General features: G+C 37.4%; 1 protein-coding gene and 1 pseudogene across 3 annotated transcripts in view; one reads left to right on the top strand and one right to left on the bottom strand.

Moving 5' to 3' along the window:
* Positions 1 to 16,364, top strand: part of FAM169A (family with sequence similarity 169 member A) — a 72,852-nt gene that overhangs the window by 51,566 nt on the left and 4,922 nt on the right. For all 3 annotated transcript variants that reach the window (XM_049649639.1, XM_049649638.1, XM_049649641.1), the window contains 6 exons: positions 3,355 to 3,483; positions 4,032 to 4,144; positions 7,302 to 7,341; positions 8,136 to 8,286; positions 12,184 to 12,340; positions 15,914 to 16,117. In XM_049649639.1, coding sequence (XP_049505596.1) covers positions 3,355 to 3,483; positions 4,032 to 4,144; positions 7,302 to 7,341; positions 8,136 to 8,286; positions 12,184 to 12,340; positions 15,914 to 16,117 — 794 coding nt within the window. The remainder of the gene's footprint in view (positions 1 to 3,354; positions 3,484 to 4,031; positions 4,145 to 7,301; positions 7,342 to 8,135; positions 8,287 to 12,183; positions 12,341 to 15,913; positions 16,118 to 16,364) is intronic.
* Positions 10,018 to 11,876, bottom strand: LOC125935744 (ras GTPase-activating protein-binding protein 2-like; annotated as a pseudogene).

Below are 16,364 nucleotides of genomic sequence, written 5' to 3'. Positions count from 1 at the left end.
TTTGGGATCGAGTTCTTGAAAAGTTTTCCTGAAAAATAAACTTGTTGGGAATTTGTTTTAAATTGCATAGAATTTACTGAATAATTGGTGGTTTTACACTGTTGAGTTTAATAATCCTTTTGTTTTAATTTTATGCCCTCTAGTAACATTTAGTAATTTTCTCTTTAAGTGATGTGCATCTTATTTGGGGGGGGGTTATTTTTATTTTTAAATTTTATTTAAATCCTAGTTAACATATGGTATAACAATGGTTTCAGGAGTAGAATTTAGTGATTCATCCGTTACATATAATACCCAGGGGTCATCCCAACGAGTGCCCTCCTTAATGCCCATCCCCCATTTGGCCCATTCCCCCCTCCCAGCACCCCTCCACCAGTCCTCAGTTCTCTGTATTTGAGAGTCTCTTATCGTTTGTCTCTCCCTCTGTTTTTATCTTATTTTTGCTTCCCTTCCCCATGTGCATCTGTTTTGTCTCTTAAATTCCACATATGAGTGATACCATGTGATATTTATCTTTATCTGACTTATTTTGCTTAGCATAATAAACTCTGGTTCCATCTACGTTGTTGTAAATGGCAAGATTTCATTCTTTTCATTGCTGAGTAGTATTCCATTGTGTGTGTGTGTGTGTGTGTGTGTACACCTTCTTTATCCATTCATCAGTCAGTGGGCATTTGGGCTCTTTCCATCATTTGGCTATTGTTGATAGTGCTGCTGTAAACATTGGGGTGCATTTGAAAGGTGTATGTGCTCCTTTGAGTCAGCATTTCTGTATCCTTGGCTAAATACCTAGTAGTGCACTTGGTGGGTCATAGGGTAGTTTTATTTTTAATTTTTTGAAGAACCCCCATGCTGTTTTCCAGAGTGGCTGCCCCACTTTGCATTCCCACCAGCAGTGCAAAAGGATTCCCCTTCTGCCACATCCTCGCCAACATCTCTTGTTTCCTGAGTGGTTAATATTAAGCCATTTAACAGGTGTGACATGGTAGCTCATTGTGGTTTTGATAGGTATTTTCTCTGATGATGTTGAGCATTTTTTCCTGTGTCTCTTAGTCATCTGGATGTCTTCTTTGGAGAAGTGTCTGTTGATGTCTTTTGCCCATTTCTTCACTGGATTATTTGTTTTTTTTGGGTGTGGAGTTTGATAAGTTCGTTACAGATTTTGGATACTAGCCTTGTATCTGATAAGCCATTTGCAGATATCTTCTCCCATTCCATAGGCTGCCTTTTATTTCTGTTGATTGTTTCCTTGGCTGTGCAGAAGCTTTTTATCTTGATGAGGTCCCAATAGTTCATTTTTGCTTTTGTTTCCCTTACTTCTGGAGACATGTCTAGTAAGAAGTTTCTGTGGACGAATGAAAGAGGAGAGATCACAACCAACACTGCAGAAATAAATACAATAATAAGAGAATATTATAAGCAATTATATGCCAACAATTCGGGCAGTCTGGAAGAAACGAACAAATTCCTAGAAACTTACAAACTACCAAAACTGAAACAGGAGGAAGTAGAAAATTTTAACAGACCCATAAGCAGTAAAGAATTGGAATCATTAATCAAAACTCTCCCAACAAGCCAGAGTCTAGAGCTGGATGGCTTCCCAAGGGAGTTCTACCAAACATTCAAAGAAGAGTTAATACCTATTGTTTTGAAGCTGTTCCAAAAAATAGAAATGGAAAGGAAAACTTCCAAACTCATTCTATGAGGCCAGCATTCTCTTAATTCCAAAACCAAAGACCCCACTAAAAAGGAGAATTACAGACCAATTTCCCTGATGAAAATGCATGCAAAAATTCTCAACAAGATACTAGCAAATCAAATTCAACAATACATTAAAAGAATGACTCACCACAATCCAGTGGAATTTATTCTTGGGCTGCAGGGCTGGTTCAATATCTGCACATCAACCAATGTGATATATCACGTTAATGAAAAAAACTGATAAGTACCAGATGATCCTCTCCATAGATTCAGAAAAAGCATTTGACAAATTACAGCATCCTTTTTTGATAAAAGCCATCAAACTAGGGACAGAAGGAACATACCTCGAAATCATAAAGGCCATAGACAAAAGACCCACAGCTAATATCCTCAATAGGGAAAAACTGAGAACTTTCCCTCTAAGGCCAGGAACATGACAGGGATGTCCACTCTCACCATTGTTTTTCAGCATAGTGTTGGAAATCCTAGCCTTAGCAATCAGGCAACAAAAAGAAATAAAAGGCATCCAGATCAGCAAGGAAGAAGTCAAAACTTTCACTCTTCTAGATGACATGATACTCTATATGGAGAAGATGAAAGACCCCATCAAAAGACTGCTAGAACTGATACGTGAATTCAGCAAAGTTGCAGGATATAAAATCAATGTACAGAAATTAGTTGCATTTCTATACACCAATAATGAAAGCAGCAGAAAGAGAAATCAAGGAATCCATCCCAGTTACAACTGCACGAAAAACCATGAGATACCTAGGAATGAACCTAACCAAAGAGGTACAAGATCTTTATGCTGAAAACTATAGAAAGCTCATGAAAGAAATAGAAGACCGAAAGAAATGGAAAAACATTCCATACTCATGGATTTGGAAGAACAAATATTGTTAAAGTGTCTATACTACCCAAAGCAATCTACACATTCAATGCACTTCCTATCAAAATAACGCCAGCATTCTTCACAGAGCTAGAACAAACCATTCTAAAACCAGAAAAGACCCAAACAGCCAAAGTAATGTTGAAAAACAAAACCAAAGCTGGAGGCATCATAATTCTGGACTTCAAGATGTATTACAAAGCTGCCGTATGGTACTGCTACAAAAACAGGCACACAGATCAATGGAACAGAATTGAGAACCCAGAAATGGACTCACAAACCTATGACCAACTAATCTTTGATGAAGCAGGAAAGAATATCCAATGGGAAAAAAGAGTTTCTTTAGCAAGAGTTTCTTTAGCAACTTTCCCAGTTGGGAAAACTGGACAGTGACATACAGAAGAATGAACTTGAACCACTCTCTCACAGCATACACAAAAATAAACTCAAAATGAATGAAAGACCTAAATGTAAGACAGGAAGCCATCAAAATACTATTGGAGAAAGCAGGCAAAAACCTCTTTGACCTTGGCTGTAGCAACTTCTTACTAGAAACGCATCTTTTTTTTTTTTTTTTTAGAAACGTATCTTTTATCAGGATTTTTATTTTTTGATCATGTTAAAGTTTTCGTAAATGAGACTGCTGTGTGATTTTCTTGAGTTGCCTTAGCATTTTTAAGTGAGTGTAGCAGCTTTCTCTTCTTTCTGTTTTCCAAAACAATTTATATCAGGGATTTCTAGAAAATTCTAAATGTATTTTTCAGCTTGCAAGCAGTACTTTGAAAAGTATCCAGGAGATCATGAACTCCTCTGGGAAGTTGAAGGTGTTGGACACTGGTACCAGCGAATACCAGTCACCAGAGCATTACAGAGAGAAACGCTTAAAATTACTGGTAAGAATTACAGGTTTTCAGTTTGAACACGTGTCCAGCTTAAAAAAGTGCCTATTGATGTTTGTGTCTTACAGTCCAGAGTTATGGTATATTGTAATGCGACCTTTCTAGTAACAGACCCTCTTTTCTAAAGTTTGAATTTTTGTTATGTATTAACATTTGAGTTACTAATAATAAGGGAACCTAGAATAATAGCCCATAAGAATCTAACATTCTGGCAGGTATTGGTAGGTAAGAAGTAAACCCAGATATCAGCATAGAATAGGCATCAAGCGATCACAGGGTAATTCCCGATCTCATAGTCCTCCTAATAGTCACTTTCCTCACAGTCACTTTCCTCATAGTCACTAAATACAGGTAACTAATACTTTTTGTGATTTCAAGGTTTCATTGTAAGTTACTGATGAAGGAGATGTTCCACACCTAGATTTTCAACACACTCTGTTCAGGATGCTCTTCAGGGCTTTGGTGAAAATCAGTACAAACAGTGCTACAGTTAAAACCAAATACTGATTAGGTTACAATTTTTAAAATTCTTCTATACACAGCAGTTTCTCAAAATGAAGCCAAAAGACCCATGTCTGGAGAATATGGTCTTGCATCTGTTCCAGAATATGAAGCAGAAACTGAAGACAATCAGTCTAGTGAGATGCAGCTAACTGTAGGTACACTGTATGTTTATTGTAGGAAATGATTTTTCTGTTTCTTTAAACTAGATGCAGCTAATATTTGATTTTGTAAATGTTTCAGTTCATTCACCAAACTTGCGTAATTTTTACTGTGCTCATTTTCTTGGTATTTCCTGTTAATTGGTTACTAAGGACTTAATTTTCCTTGAAGAATAATTTGGAATACACACACACTAATACAAAGTAAAATAAAAATTTGTAATTCCACTACCCTAGATACAGCAACTGTGAACACTTTTGCATTTGTATTTCATATATATTACATGTATTTGTGTACATTTTTGTTTTCTGTTGTGCTGCTTCTGTTTTTCTCCATTAACATGGTATTGCAAGTATTTCCCATGGCATTACTGTTTAAAACATGATTGTTCAGTAGCAGCATACTATTCTAGTATATGGAAATATTATTGTTTATTTCTTTAACGTATTATATACTTAAGTTTTTTACATACATAAGTGGCCCAGCAGTGAACACATTTATACATGTATCTTTTTGCCTATGTAATGCTTTCCTTGCAGGGATAAATTTTTAGAAGTGATACTAGTTGTAGGTCAAAGGTTATGAAGTTACTTTGGAAAGTTTGAGGCATGGATGAATTTTTAGAAGTGATATTAGTTGTAGGTTAAAAGTTGTGAAGTTATTGTGGGAAGTTTGAGGCTATATATGCTACGTCTTTGTGGAATGTAGTGCACTTTGCAAATACTAGGTAACCTTTTAGGGACAAGTGCTTTGGGGAATTATTTGTGCCCTGTATTCCTGCCTTAATTAGCATGAGTGTTGACTGAACATTTTTGAAACATTTTTTGTTGTTTATATACTTATTTTGAGATAGAGGGAGAGCATGTGCTCAAGTGGGGAGGGACAGAGAGAGGGAGAGAATCCCAAACATGTTTCGTGTGGTCAGCGTGGGGCTCAGTCTCACAAACCATGAGACCACGACCTGAGCCGAGATCAGGAGTTGGATGCTTAACTGACTAAGCCACCTAGGTGCCCTGAAACATTTTTAAAGATAACATAAATAATATAATTACATATAAGGAGTTTTAATTTTTTCTACATTTGGAACTTCAAACTTCATGATAAGCCTGGGTTCGATTATATTGTGGTCCAGATTTCTCAGATATACTCAGATTTATGTACTGTTTATCAGACATAAAACCAGTCAGTGAATGTAGAAAAAGCTCTTCCTATGCAATGATTTACTTTAATAATAAGCCAAATACTTATAAATGTATGTATGTATACATTTTATGTCTGTTTTTCAGACATAAAACCAGTCAGTGAATGTAGAAAAAAATCTCTTCCTATACAATGATTTACTTTAATAATAAGCCAGATACTTATAAATGGGTTGTGTAAATGAGAATATATATTAAACCATATCATAAGGTTGGCAGCATAAATGGGATTTTCTTTGGTTTTAGAAATTCTTACTCAGATTACATTAAGATTTTAATTAGTTCAAGGAAAATATTTCTCACATTAAACTTTTTAATCTCTCTTTTTATCAGTAACCACATGGGAAAGTGGTCTTGTTTGTTTATTTGATCTACATTTTTTTAGCTTTATGGAGGTATAATTGACAAAAATTGTCCACATTTTGACAAGTTGTACACTTGATGTTTTGATATACACTGTGAAGTGATCAATACATGATTTATTCTTTAAGTGGTGATGGTATTTCTACTTGGTTTTTCCTATTTGGGGACATAAAACATTACATGTATTTCTCTTAGACTTTTTGTATCTTTTATTTATTGATCTTTATTTGTGTCTTTGTCTAGTTGAACTGCAGGTTTCTTGAAGACCGGATTTTTGTCTAGTCATCTGTCACAGTTTACCCTTGTTTGTGTCCTATCAATAGGCCTTAAAGTCTCTGTGCCTACTTTGTTGTAGGGTTTCAGCAAGTGTGTGATAAAAAATGAACAGTAGTTGGTCTAATAAAGTAGATGCTGTGGCAAGCACCGGATGTACAAAGATATGGTTCTTACAAGCATGGGAGGAAGTAGATGGTCCGTTATTGGAAACTGTTAAATAAGGAAATAAACCTCAGGATTACAATTGCCTTAATAGAGCATATAGCAAATGATTGAAGGTACATAGCAGAGTATGACTAATTCTGCCCAAGGAGTGGAATAGGTAAAGTAGCAACCAAGCTGACTTGGAAAGGGTAGGTGGGAGTTTTGTGCCAAAGGTTAGAGCTTTCCAAAGGCGAGCATGTAAAAAGGAGAGGTGTGAAAGAAAATGGCCTATTTGGTACGTAAGAGGCATTTGGTTTTGAAGAGGTTGAGAGTTTGTATTCTAGGCAGTGATAAACCATTAAATTTTTTTTGTTTGTTTTTGTTTTTAAAGTAAGAGAGTGAGCACAATTTGTGATATGGAAGCTTTTCTTTCATTAGATTGGAGGGAGTTACAGAGCATGTGGTTAGAACGAGGGATACCAGAGATGAGGCTATTGGACTAGTTCTCATTCAAGATGATAAAGGCATGAACTAAAGCTTTGGTAATACAAAGGAGGGGACAGTTTTGAGAGATTCATTAGAGTCAGAATTGACAGGCTTTGTGGTTCGCCAAATGAGGGTTAGGAAGTCATTACCCCCTCAGGTTTTTGGCTAGAATGGCTGACTGAATTATTATTGCCATTAACCAAGATAGAGAATAATGTTGGGAAAAGATAAGAGTTCAGTTTGGGACAGGTTGGTTCTGAAGTTGGTTGGACATACGTATTTTATTGAAAGAGAGCTTTGGAAATCAGGAAAGAGTTGGGGAGATTAAATTGTGTATTTGTTTTCATCAGCAAATAGATGTTGAAGTAAAGGTGGTAGATAGAATTACACAGGGAGAGCACATGGACAGAGAAGAGAAGGTAGTTGAGGACAGAACACTAGGAAACCCCTGTGTGTCGCATTGGAACATACTAGATGGCTTGGTTAAGTGCTCAGCCTCATAACCTGAGGCTATAACGTAGCCTTTTAATTTCTTAAGTAGGTATCCTTAATTGATGAATAGTACAAAAAGTACTACTTGAAAAATGTTTCAAAAGGTTTTCTTTGACACGGAGTGAAGTAGATTCATAGGGAGAAAAACTGATCTAAAAGTTTTGCCTTTAATCTGTATCTCTGTTTTAGATGGACTCTCTAAAAGATGCCTTTGCAAGTACTTCTGAAGGTAAGAAATTCAGCTGATTTACCAGTATGTCAGACACAAGAATTTAGGGGGAGGGGATGTCCCTTAGAGTAAATGAAGACTTACCTAAGATCTAGAGGTGAGGTTTTTGTTTTTTTTTGTTGTTGTTGTTTTTTTTTTAATTGTCCAGTTAGCCAACATACTGTGTAGTCTTGGCTTCAGGAGTAGATTCCCATGATTCATCACTTACATACAATATCCAGTGATCATCCTAACAAGTGCCCTCCTCAATGCCTTTCACCCATTTTCCCCTCTCCTCCAATCCCCCCATTAACCCTTAGTTTGTTCTCTGTATTTAAGAGTCACTTATGGTTTGCCTCCCTTTCTGTTTGTACCTTATTTTTCCTTCTCTTCCCCTATGGTCATCTGTTAAACTTAGAGCTGTGTTCTAATGCCACCACTACCACTGGTCTTGCTGTGTGAACAAAGCAAGCTATCACACCACCCTTTTCCTCATTTCCTTACCAGTAAAATCGGGAGAGTGATACCTACCTTATTTATTTCCCAAGATTATTGGGAGAGAATATAAATGAAAATGCAAAATATATTGCACAGCCCAGAGCAATATAGAAATGTGAGGAATGAATAACGCAAAGTTATTTCATAATTTAGAAAAAGACATGGGCATTGTTTCTTAGCCTGATATGAGAGAAAGAAATGTGTAATTGGGGGGGAATATATGTAAGCTAGCATAGTTCTTAAATTTCTGTGTAGTGTAACAGGTAATCCTTTCAAGACATAATGAATTAACTGTAGTTTTGCTGGTTTTTTCTCAGGTCATGATAAAACACCAGTTTCCACTCGTACTCGAAGTAGTCATCTAAAGCGGCCAAAGATTGGAAAGCGATTTCAGGATTCTGAATTTAGTAGTTCGCAAGGGGAAGATGAAAAGACTCCCCAGACTTCACCTACAGCTTCAATAAACAAGTACTGTTTATTTTACTCTCATTATTTGGTTATTCTTATTTTCATGTAATTAGTATTTAGTATTTAAGGTGGAGTCTATTATTACCTTGTTTGTGTACACATAACCTTGGTGTAAGAGTCTGTATTTGAATTCTTCTAAGGATTACTGATTACAGTTACCAGTGGTGTCACTTTGACATGTTACAGTGAGAAGTTGATAGTAAGAGAGTAAAATAAGCCACACATAACGTGTGAAAATCCCAGAGAATTTTCTAGTGATTATATTACCCCAAATGAGTCATTATCACCAGCTCTGCCAGTAGCTGTAGTTTTTTGTTTGTTTTGTTTTGTTTTGTTTTTAAAGTAGGCTCCACAGCCAGTGTGGAGCCCAACATGGGGTTTGAACTCAAGATGATGAGATCAAGAGTAGGAAGCTTAACCAGCTGAGCCACCAGGTGCCCCAGTAGCTGTAGTTTTTAGTAATGCTGAGGTTTAGTTTTTTTAAAAACCCTAAGTTTTATTTTATAACTGATTTATTTTACTGGGTTATTGGATGTAACGCAAGTTAGCGATAACCATAAGTGGTTAAGTTCAGTCAACCCCTCTAGGAACTTAATAGCCAGCTGAATCAACAGAACCCTCAGGTTAAAACTTTATCCTTTATCTTCCTTGGAATCATAAAGAAAGCAAGATTTCAAGTTTTTAGTAAAACTAGATTTTTGTCTTACTAGTTCTACCTGCTGTTTCTGAGTTAACCATTCATAATTTTGCCTTTTCATCTGTGAAATTATTTTACTCGAGTAGAAAATTCTGTACCTCTGCTGATTTCATTATGTAAATAATTTTAAATTGGAATAGTTGAGTAATGATGTAAATGGTTTATTTTTGTGAAAAATTTATGTTCAAGGCATATATAACTAAATATTTGAGGCTAGTCATTTGTGAAAAGGTAAGAGGTTAGATAATTACAGTTTTCTTAGCAGTATTTAGATGTAATACTTTTTTTAGAAGGGAACATAGCCGTGCATTTTAAATTGAACATCCCAGAATTATTGTGGAATTTTGCTTTTCTTTTTTTTTTTTTAATGTGCTAGTCAGTTTTACTGATTTTGAAGATACTGCAGTTTTTATATACTTGAGTGATTGTTCAACATTTTGCAGCTGTTTGGCTTTGCAGCACAGCAGTTCATACACTATTCTGTACAGAATTACCAGCAAGACTGATGTATTAATAGAAGGCACCATCATGCTTATTACATTACCAGAGAACAAAAACACAGTAAAGACCATTTTCACTGTACACAGTTTAAAGAGAGGAGGAAGGGGACGAGTAATGTGTTGGGCAGCCAGCCATCCCTGTACTGAAAAGGGGTAGGTGGAAAAATCTTAGATATGGAGCTACTAAATCTGGTCTAGTGTTCAAGACGATGGCATTTAAAGTTCTTCTTTTTGTTATTTGGTTCATAACTATGTTCCTTCTGGAATATACTTGTAGTCTTGCTAAGGTTTATGTGTACACACGCTGGTCACAGCAAGCAGATAAAATGCCCTCATCACTTCACAGACTATTCTCTCCTGGAAAAAGAGAGGAAAGATTTTTTTCCCCCTGTTGCCTCCTGTTGCAGATGTCCATGTTAATGAAGTCAGAGTGAGCATCAGTGCCTTTTGATGAGTGCGTAACAAGTTTCTGTTCGGTTGTATTTTTGGGGGGAGCCAAGAAAAAAGACAAGATTCTCCAGTTGCACAAATTGCATTGTTTGTGTTTCCAACATTAATAGGCAGAAACAGTAACACTTAAGATGTGCAGCAGAGGGTTTTTTTTGACTCAGAGGACCTGAATTCAGTTGGTCATGTCCTGTTAAGTTCATTTTGTTGTAGATAGTTTAAGATACGGTCATTTCTCAGCCCTTAATTCTCCAAGTCTAGATTTATAAATTAATAGTGTGAATCCTATTATGGAATTGGGGAAATAATGTCCACCTCAGTTTAACTGATAGAGGATGCTTTTCACATCAAAAAATGATCAAAAAGGCCGTCACATTCCAAAGCCAAAGAAAAAGAAAAATTAACAAGAATGCAAACATGATGCATAACGTACCACTGCTAAGACTGGCAACGGGAGCTTCTGTGATGTTGTCCTGTGAAGCAGCTTTCCATTTGCCTGGTTCCTCCTCCAGAGCCTAGTTTCTGTGCCATGCCACCTCTTGGAGGAGGTCCTCTTCCAACTTGGTCATGCATCATTCCACCACCCACTATTCCATGTGGACCACCAGGACCTCGATCATTGCACCTAATATCCCTGCGATCATAACTGCCACCTCTGGTTTCTTGCTCTCTTGCAGCTCTTGTTTTTTTTCCTCTTCCACATTTAAATGTACTTCCCCTCAAAACAGAATTGGTTTTGCAATTACGATTCTCTGAACTGGTTCAGAGTCATCAAAACCCACAAAGTTTGGAAGCTTTCTCCCAAAACCCTTGGTATTGATGCGCAGTTCCACAGCGTTTACAAAACTCATGAAGAACTTTAAGTTCATTTTCATCAATATCATGTGGGAGGTTATCAACAGAAATTTGATGACTGTGTGGATAGCAAATTATTCTACAGTTGTCAGATTCACTCTGTTCAGCATCTCTCTGCCTGGTCTTGGTCCTCTAGGAGGGAGACCAAGGTTGTACCTCTAGAGTCGTTGTTCATGCACGCAACGTGGCTGAGACTGAACTTCTGGTTTAGCTTCAACTCGTGGCTTTGATGGTTCCTGTGGCAGAGACACAGGTTCAGCAAGGAGGAGGAGAAGTAGACTTCTCCTCTAATTCTTCTACGTTCTTCTCTTGCACTTGTGGCTTTAGTTCTTCAGTCTTTGTTTCAGATTCTGGCTCAAGTTCATGAGAGGACTCTTCCAAAGGCTCCTCTCTGCCATTAGCCACGGGCTGAGCTTCATAGTAACCGCTATCAGCATTTTCTTGTACAGGTTCTGGGGATGGTTGCCTTTCTTCTTGTTTCTCTTTTTACCTCATCTCCTGATCCTTCATTGAGTTCTGATTCAGAATCACCAAATAGTTCATCTGTATAACGAAACACATCATTGTGAACATAAACTTACTTGGAACAGATCCTTCAGAAGCCGGATCCAAGGTCTGTATAAACTTCCTCTCTGGCTGTCCTCTGTTAGATAGCCAACCCGTGACCTGGACGGCTACTCAATCTCAAGGTTGCATGAGCATCCACGTGATGAATTTTAGTATGATACTCACTGAAGTTCAGAGATAATACTTTGTGTTGTGTATCATTTTGGCCATAAGCAGCCTCCTGGGGTTTCTGCTAGCATGTACTCCAGCATGAACATAGGAAGAATTCCTTCCGTAAAACCTGCATAAATATTCTGGAGCTTTATGCTGCAAAGTATAATCCTACCTCACAAACTCCCACCCTATGAGCAGCAGACTGGGCTTCTCTGTAACCATTTCTTGGCTGCACCATGTCAAATGCTCCAACCAACAGTGGTGGCAGGTACGACGTGTGGAGGTCGACAGGAGAGTCGCCGAGGACCAGCTGCAGTGGATACTACTCACTAGCTGCCTCCTCTTTCCTACAGACCTGAAACCTCAGAAGCCGGAGAGCTGCGAGCTTGTTTCCCTTACAACTACTTCTTCCTGGGCCAAATTTTGCTTTTTATAAATGGGTAGAGAGTAAGAGAAGGATTTAGCTTACATGCTTGAGGAGATGGTGACGTTACCACTCAAACTGGAGAACAAGGTAGGAAAGAACCTAAGTTTGTAAGAAGAGGAGACTGCCTTTGGACCAGAAGTTGTTGACTGAACAACACTTAGTTGATTCTTTAAAGTGTTACTTGATTAACAGACTCCTGAAAGTTTATATTCATCCTTAATAAAACAAGTAAGAATTTTTTTCTTTTCTAGATTGGAGTCTACTGTACGTACATCAGAGAGCTCAGAAGAATTCCTGGAAGAAGAACCCGAACAAAGTGTGATTGAATTTGAGGACGAAAGTAGTGATAAGGATGCTCGGCCTGCACCAGAAACCCAGGCACGTCTGGAAAAGCAAGATGGTGAAAAGGTATGAGATCCTGCTTATCAAATAAAGTGAATGAAAGTAAACTAAATTTTAACTTTCTTAATCATATATCGTTAGAAAAATATGATGATACATTTTAGAGTGGTAGTAGAAATTGTATTTAATGCTAAAAAGCATCTACCTATACTAAACAAGGTCCAGTACTAGAGTTGGGAAGAGGATAAAGTTGCAAATATCATTTTGTATTTCAAAGTGAATTTTTAAAAGTTTGACTTACAACAAAGATAAAATAGAGGATGTTTAGGTAATAAGATGCCTCAGTATTTTTAAAATACAAAATTTGAGAAATTAAACATATTTAAGAAGTGACACAAATCATAGGACTGTAAGGTCTACCTTGTAGAACCAGTTACAGTGCCTTAAGGTCCACAGCCCTCAGTTGTACCTGTATTTTGGCTAGAAGGATAAGATTCATCATCAAAACCAAAAATTATAGATAGATATATACGTATATATATTTGTATATATACGTATATATATAGTATCTATATGTGTGTATATATTTATATATATATATATATACACACATACATATACATATATATATGTGTGTATATATTTATATATTTTGACTATAATTTATTACATATTCCTGGATAAATAACTTCATTTTTTTAAACATGAGAAAACTTTATCTGGCCTGATTTCTATAGTTCCTCAAGTGTTTATCCTTATCTTTTTGATTCTCCCGTTTCTTCCTATTCTTGTTTTTTTCTTTCTTTCTTTTTTTTTTTTTAAGTTTTATTTATTTTGAGAGAGACAGAGACTGTGCGAGTGGGGTAGGAACAGAGAGAGAGGGAGACAGAATCCCAAGCAGACTCCCCGCTGTCTGCACAGAGCCTGACGTGAGACCCAAACCCCCAAAACCATGAGATCATGATCTGAGCCAAAACCTAAAGTCGGACACTTAACCCACTGAGACACCCAGGCACCCCTTTTCTTTTTTTTCAGTATTTTCAACTTTTGGTTCTCTAGAGATCCCTTATTTCTTCTTTCATACATGCTTAAGTTTCTTTACAAATCTTTTACCTGTTTGCCAAGTCTAGCCAGCACCTTAATAAGTGAAACTACATTACCATTTTTATTTTAATTTAAAAATACTTATTTTTGAGAGAAATATAGTGTGAGCAGGGAGAGGCAGAGAGAGAGGGAGACACAGAATCTGAAGCAGGCTCCAGGCTCTGAGCTTGTCAGCACAGAGCCCGATGCGGGGCTCCAACTTAGCAGCCTTGAGATCATGACCTGAGCCTAAGTTGGACACTCAACCAACTTAGCCACCCAGGCACCCCCACCAATTTTATTTTCTTAACTTACTCCACTTTAGCTCCTGCCTCCTCTATTTCATGAAACTATATTTTTATTTTTTATTAAAAAAAAAAGTTTATTTGAGAGAGATTGATTGGGGGAGGGATAGAGAGGAGGAGATAGTGAATACCAAGCAGGCTCTGTGCGGGGCTTGGAGCACAATGCAAAGCCCAGTGCGGGGCTTGAACCCACGAACTGTAAGATCATGACCTGAGCTGAAATCAGTTGCTTAACCAACTTAGCCACCCAGGAGCCCCAGTGAAACTGTGTTTTTAAATGACATTTTCTTCTTGTGTTGTAGGACATTTGGACAGTAAAGCACATGTTTAAAAAGGGGATTTATGCACATCCAGACGTTTATGAGAATATATATTTGTGGTCTTGTTCTCTTAAAAACTTAATGATTAGGGGCGCCTGGGTGGCTCAGTTGGTTGAGCTTCCAACTCTTGATTTCAGCGCAGGTCATATAATCCCAGGATGGTGGAATCAAGCGCCATGTTGGGCTCTGTGCTGAGCATGGAGCCTGCTTGGGATTCTCTCGCTCTTGTTCTCTGCCCCTCCCCCCACTCGTGATTGCTCTCACTCTCTTTCTCTTAAAAAAAAAATATCCTTAAGATTATACTGTACGTACTTCATGTAACCAGTTTCATTTGTCCAGCAATACACTGTGCACACATAGTCTTGTAGGTCACCAGTGACACTTAGTGACTTTCTGTACCTAGATCGATTACTGTGACTTCTTCAATATTCTCTAGTCCCGTGTAATGTAGGCCTTATAACACTACTGTATTTTGGTTTCTTGGTTTTTCCTATCTCTGAAGTTTTGTTTTGCTTTATTTATTACTTAGCTATTCTGCTTCCTTTTTTCCCCTTTATTTGTGGACATTCTGGAAGATTCAGTTCTTGACTTGTTGCTCTTTGGTTCATGTTCTCTCCTTTGAAAATGCATCCAATCCAGTGGTTGAACTCTCATCTCTGTGGGGATGACTAGTAACTCTAGACTTTGAATATTGATTCAGACTGTAATGCTTCAATATTGCTTGTCTCCTGAATATTTTTATGTAGACAGATGTCTTTTATCTTCTTAAATTCAACATAATCTTTATCCTTTCTTATTATTTCTGTATTGGGCCTTTTTTCCTGTAATTTTTTTTTTTTTTATCTTCCATTCTGTTCCCAAACTGAAAACTTGAGGGACAGATTTCTCTCTTCTGCTGCTTCTCACTTTTAGTTACCAACATTCTGTTTTTTTTTTTTTAAGCGTTTGCTATGTTTTTCTCAATTTTTTCTTTCAACATTTTTTCCTATCTTAGTTGATCATTTTATGAACTTTATTGTAAATACCTTCTGTGTGCAGTCTATTTTCCATATATTGTCTGGTCAGATAAAATTTTTCTAAGTCCTGATTTCAGTATCCCTATGATTGTAGGGATCCTACATAATTCAGACAGATCTATTTCTGAACACTTGAGTGCATCAGTTTTCTAAGTTTTAAAATGGTAATCAAACGTCCTCTATTAGAATCTCACTAAGATTCATTAGAACTACTAAACATTACATAGAAATATTTTGTGTTGATAAACATTGGAAGAATTTCATAATTGGAGGGCTTGTGTCATCAGCTCACTGATATTTCCGTATTTAATGTGATGTAAGGAGCAGGATTGTTCAAAAAGTGAGCCAGAGTTGACTGGAAAGTTGACTGGAAAATGAACTCAGATCGAGGGCTATTTTCTTCCAGCAAGAAGCTGTGTCCAAACTGAGCTTCCTCCAAGACTGGCAGTGCTTTCTCCCCTTGGTAGGGTAAACCGTAACTTCCCACAGGCCCCAAAGATGTCAAGTGCTGACCAAGTGTTGTGTAAAGAGCTGGCATCAGCTCTAGTCTCTGGTGCCTTTTTACTGAAAAGGTGCCCATCAGGCTGGCCCTATAAAAAGGAAGAACAAGAAGGGAACAGGGTTTCTTCACTGCATCTCAGACCTGCGCTGTGTCTGCAGAGCATCCTGGTCTGTCTGCTGTCTCCATGAGAACAGGGGGAGTTTGGGTTACTTGTGCATTTTTACCGACCCTGCCTGAGAAGTTTGTCTTTTCCTCAGACTAATTCCTTAACTCATGTCCTATAATGTGGTAAAACTTTATCTTGAGTCCTGGTGCATGACAGGTGGAGACTGGGAACGGACTCTCCTTGCATGACAAATAATAAGTTACCTTAAAATTGTATCCTGACTTACTTTTTCCCCCCATTCATGTAGGAATCTGAATTAGAGCCTCTGAATGGTGAGATAATGGATGATACTCTGAAGGCCTCACTTACGACTGAAGAGGAGGACTCCGCTAGTGAAGTTTTAGATGAAGAAACAAAATTGCAGTCTTTTAATTCCAGTGAAGACTCTGCAACTCTTGTTCCAGTGGTGGCAGAATCTTCAAAACCTCCTGAGACTGTTGCACAGGATAAGGTAAGAGGGAGATAATTTCTTACAGTCCACCTGTTCCAGTGTTGGTGACGTGGAAGGGGCATTGCAGTGGATATATTTTCCTCCACTTAATATATATAGTCCTTCAGGAAAATTAATTATATATTATCACACTACATTAGGTATTTTAAAATAATGCAATCCGTAACGTTCCATAAATTCTAATCTTTGTAACCTTATTCATACATATGTGACTTACGTTAACAAAATGAATTTTTTATTTTATATT

This window comes from Panthera uncia, assembly GCF_023721935.1.
Source record: "Panthera uncia isolate 11264 chromosome A1 unlocalized genomic scaffold, Puncia_PCG_1.0 HiC_scaffold_17, whole genome shotgun sequence".
Classification (NCBI taxonomy): Eukaryota; Metazoa; Chordata; class Mammalia; order Carnivora; family Felidae; genus Panthera; species Panthera uncia.
The sequence above is the reverse complement of the archived record's forward strand: the minus strand, read 5'-3'. Positions and strand labels throughout refer to the sequence as shown.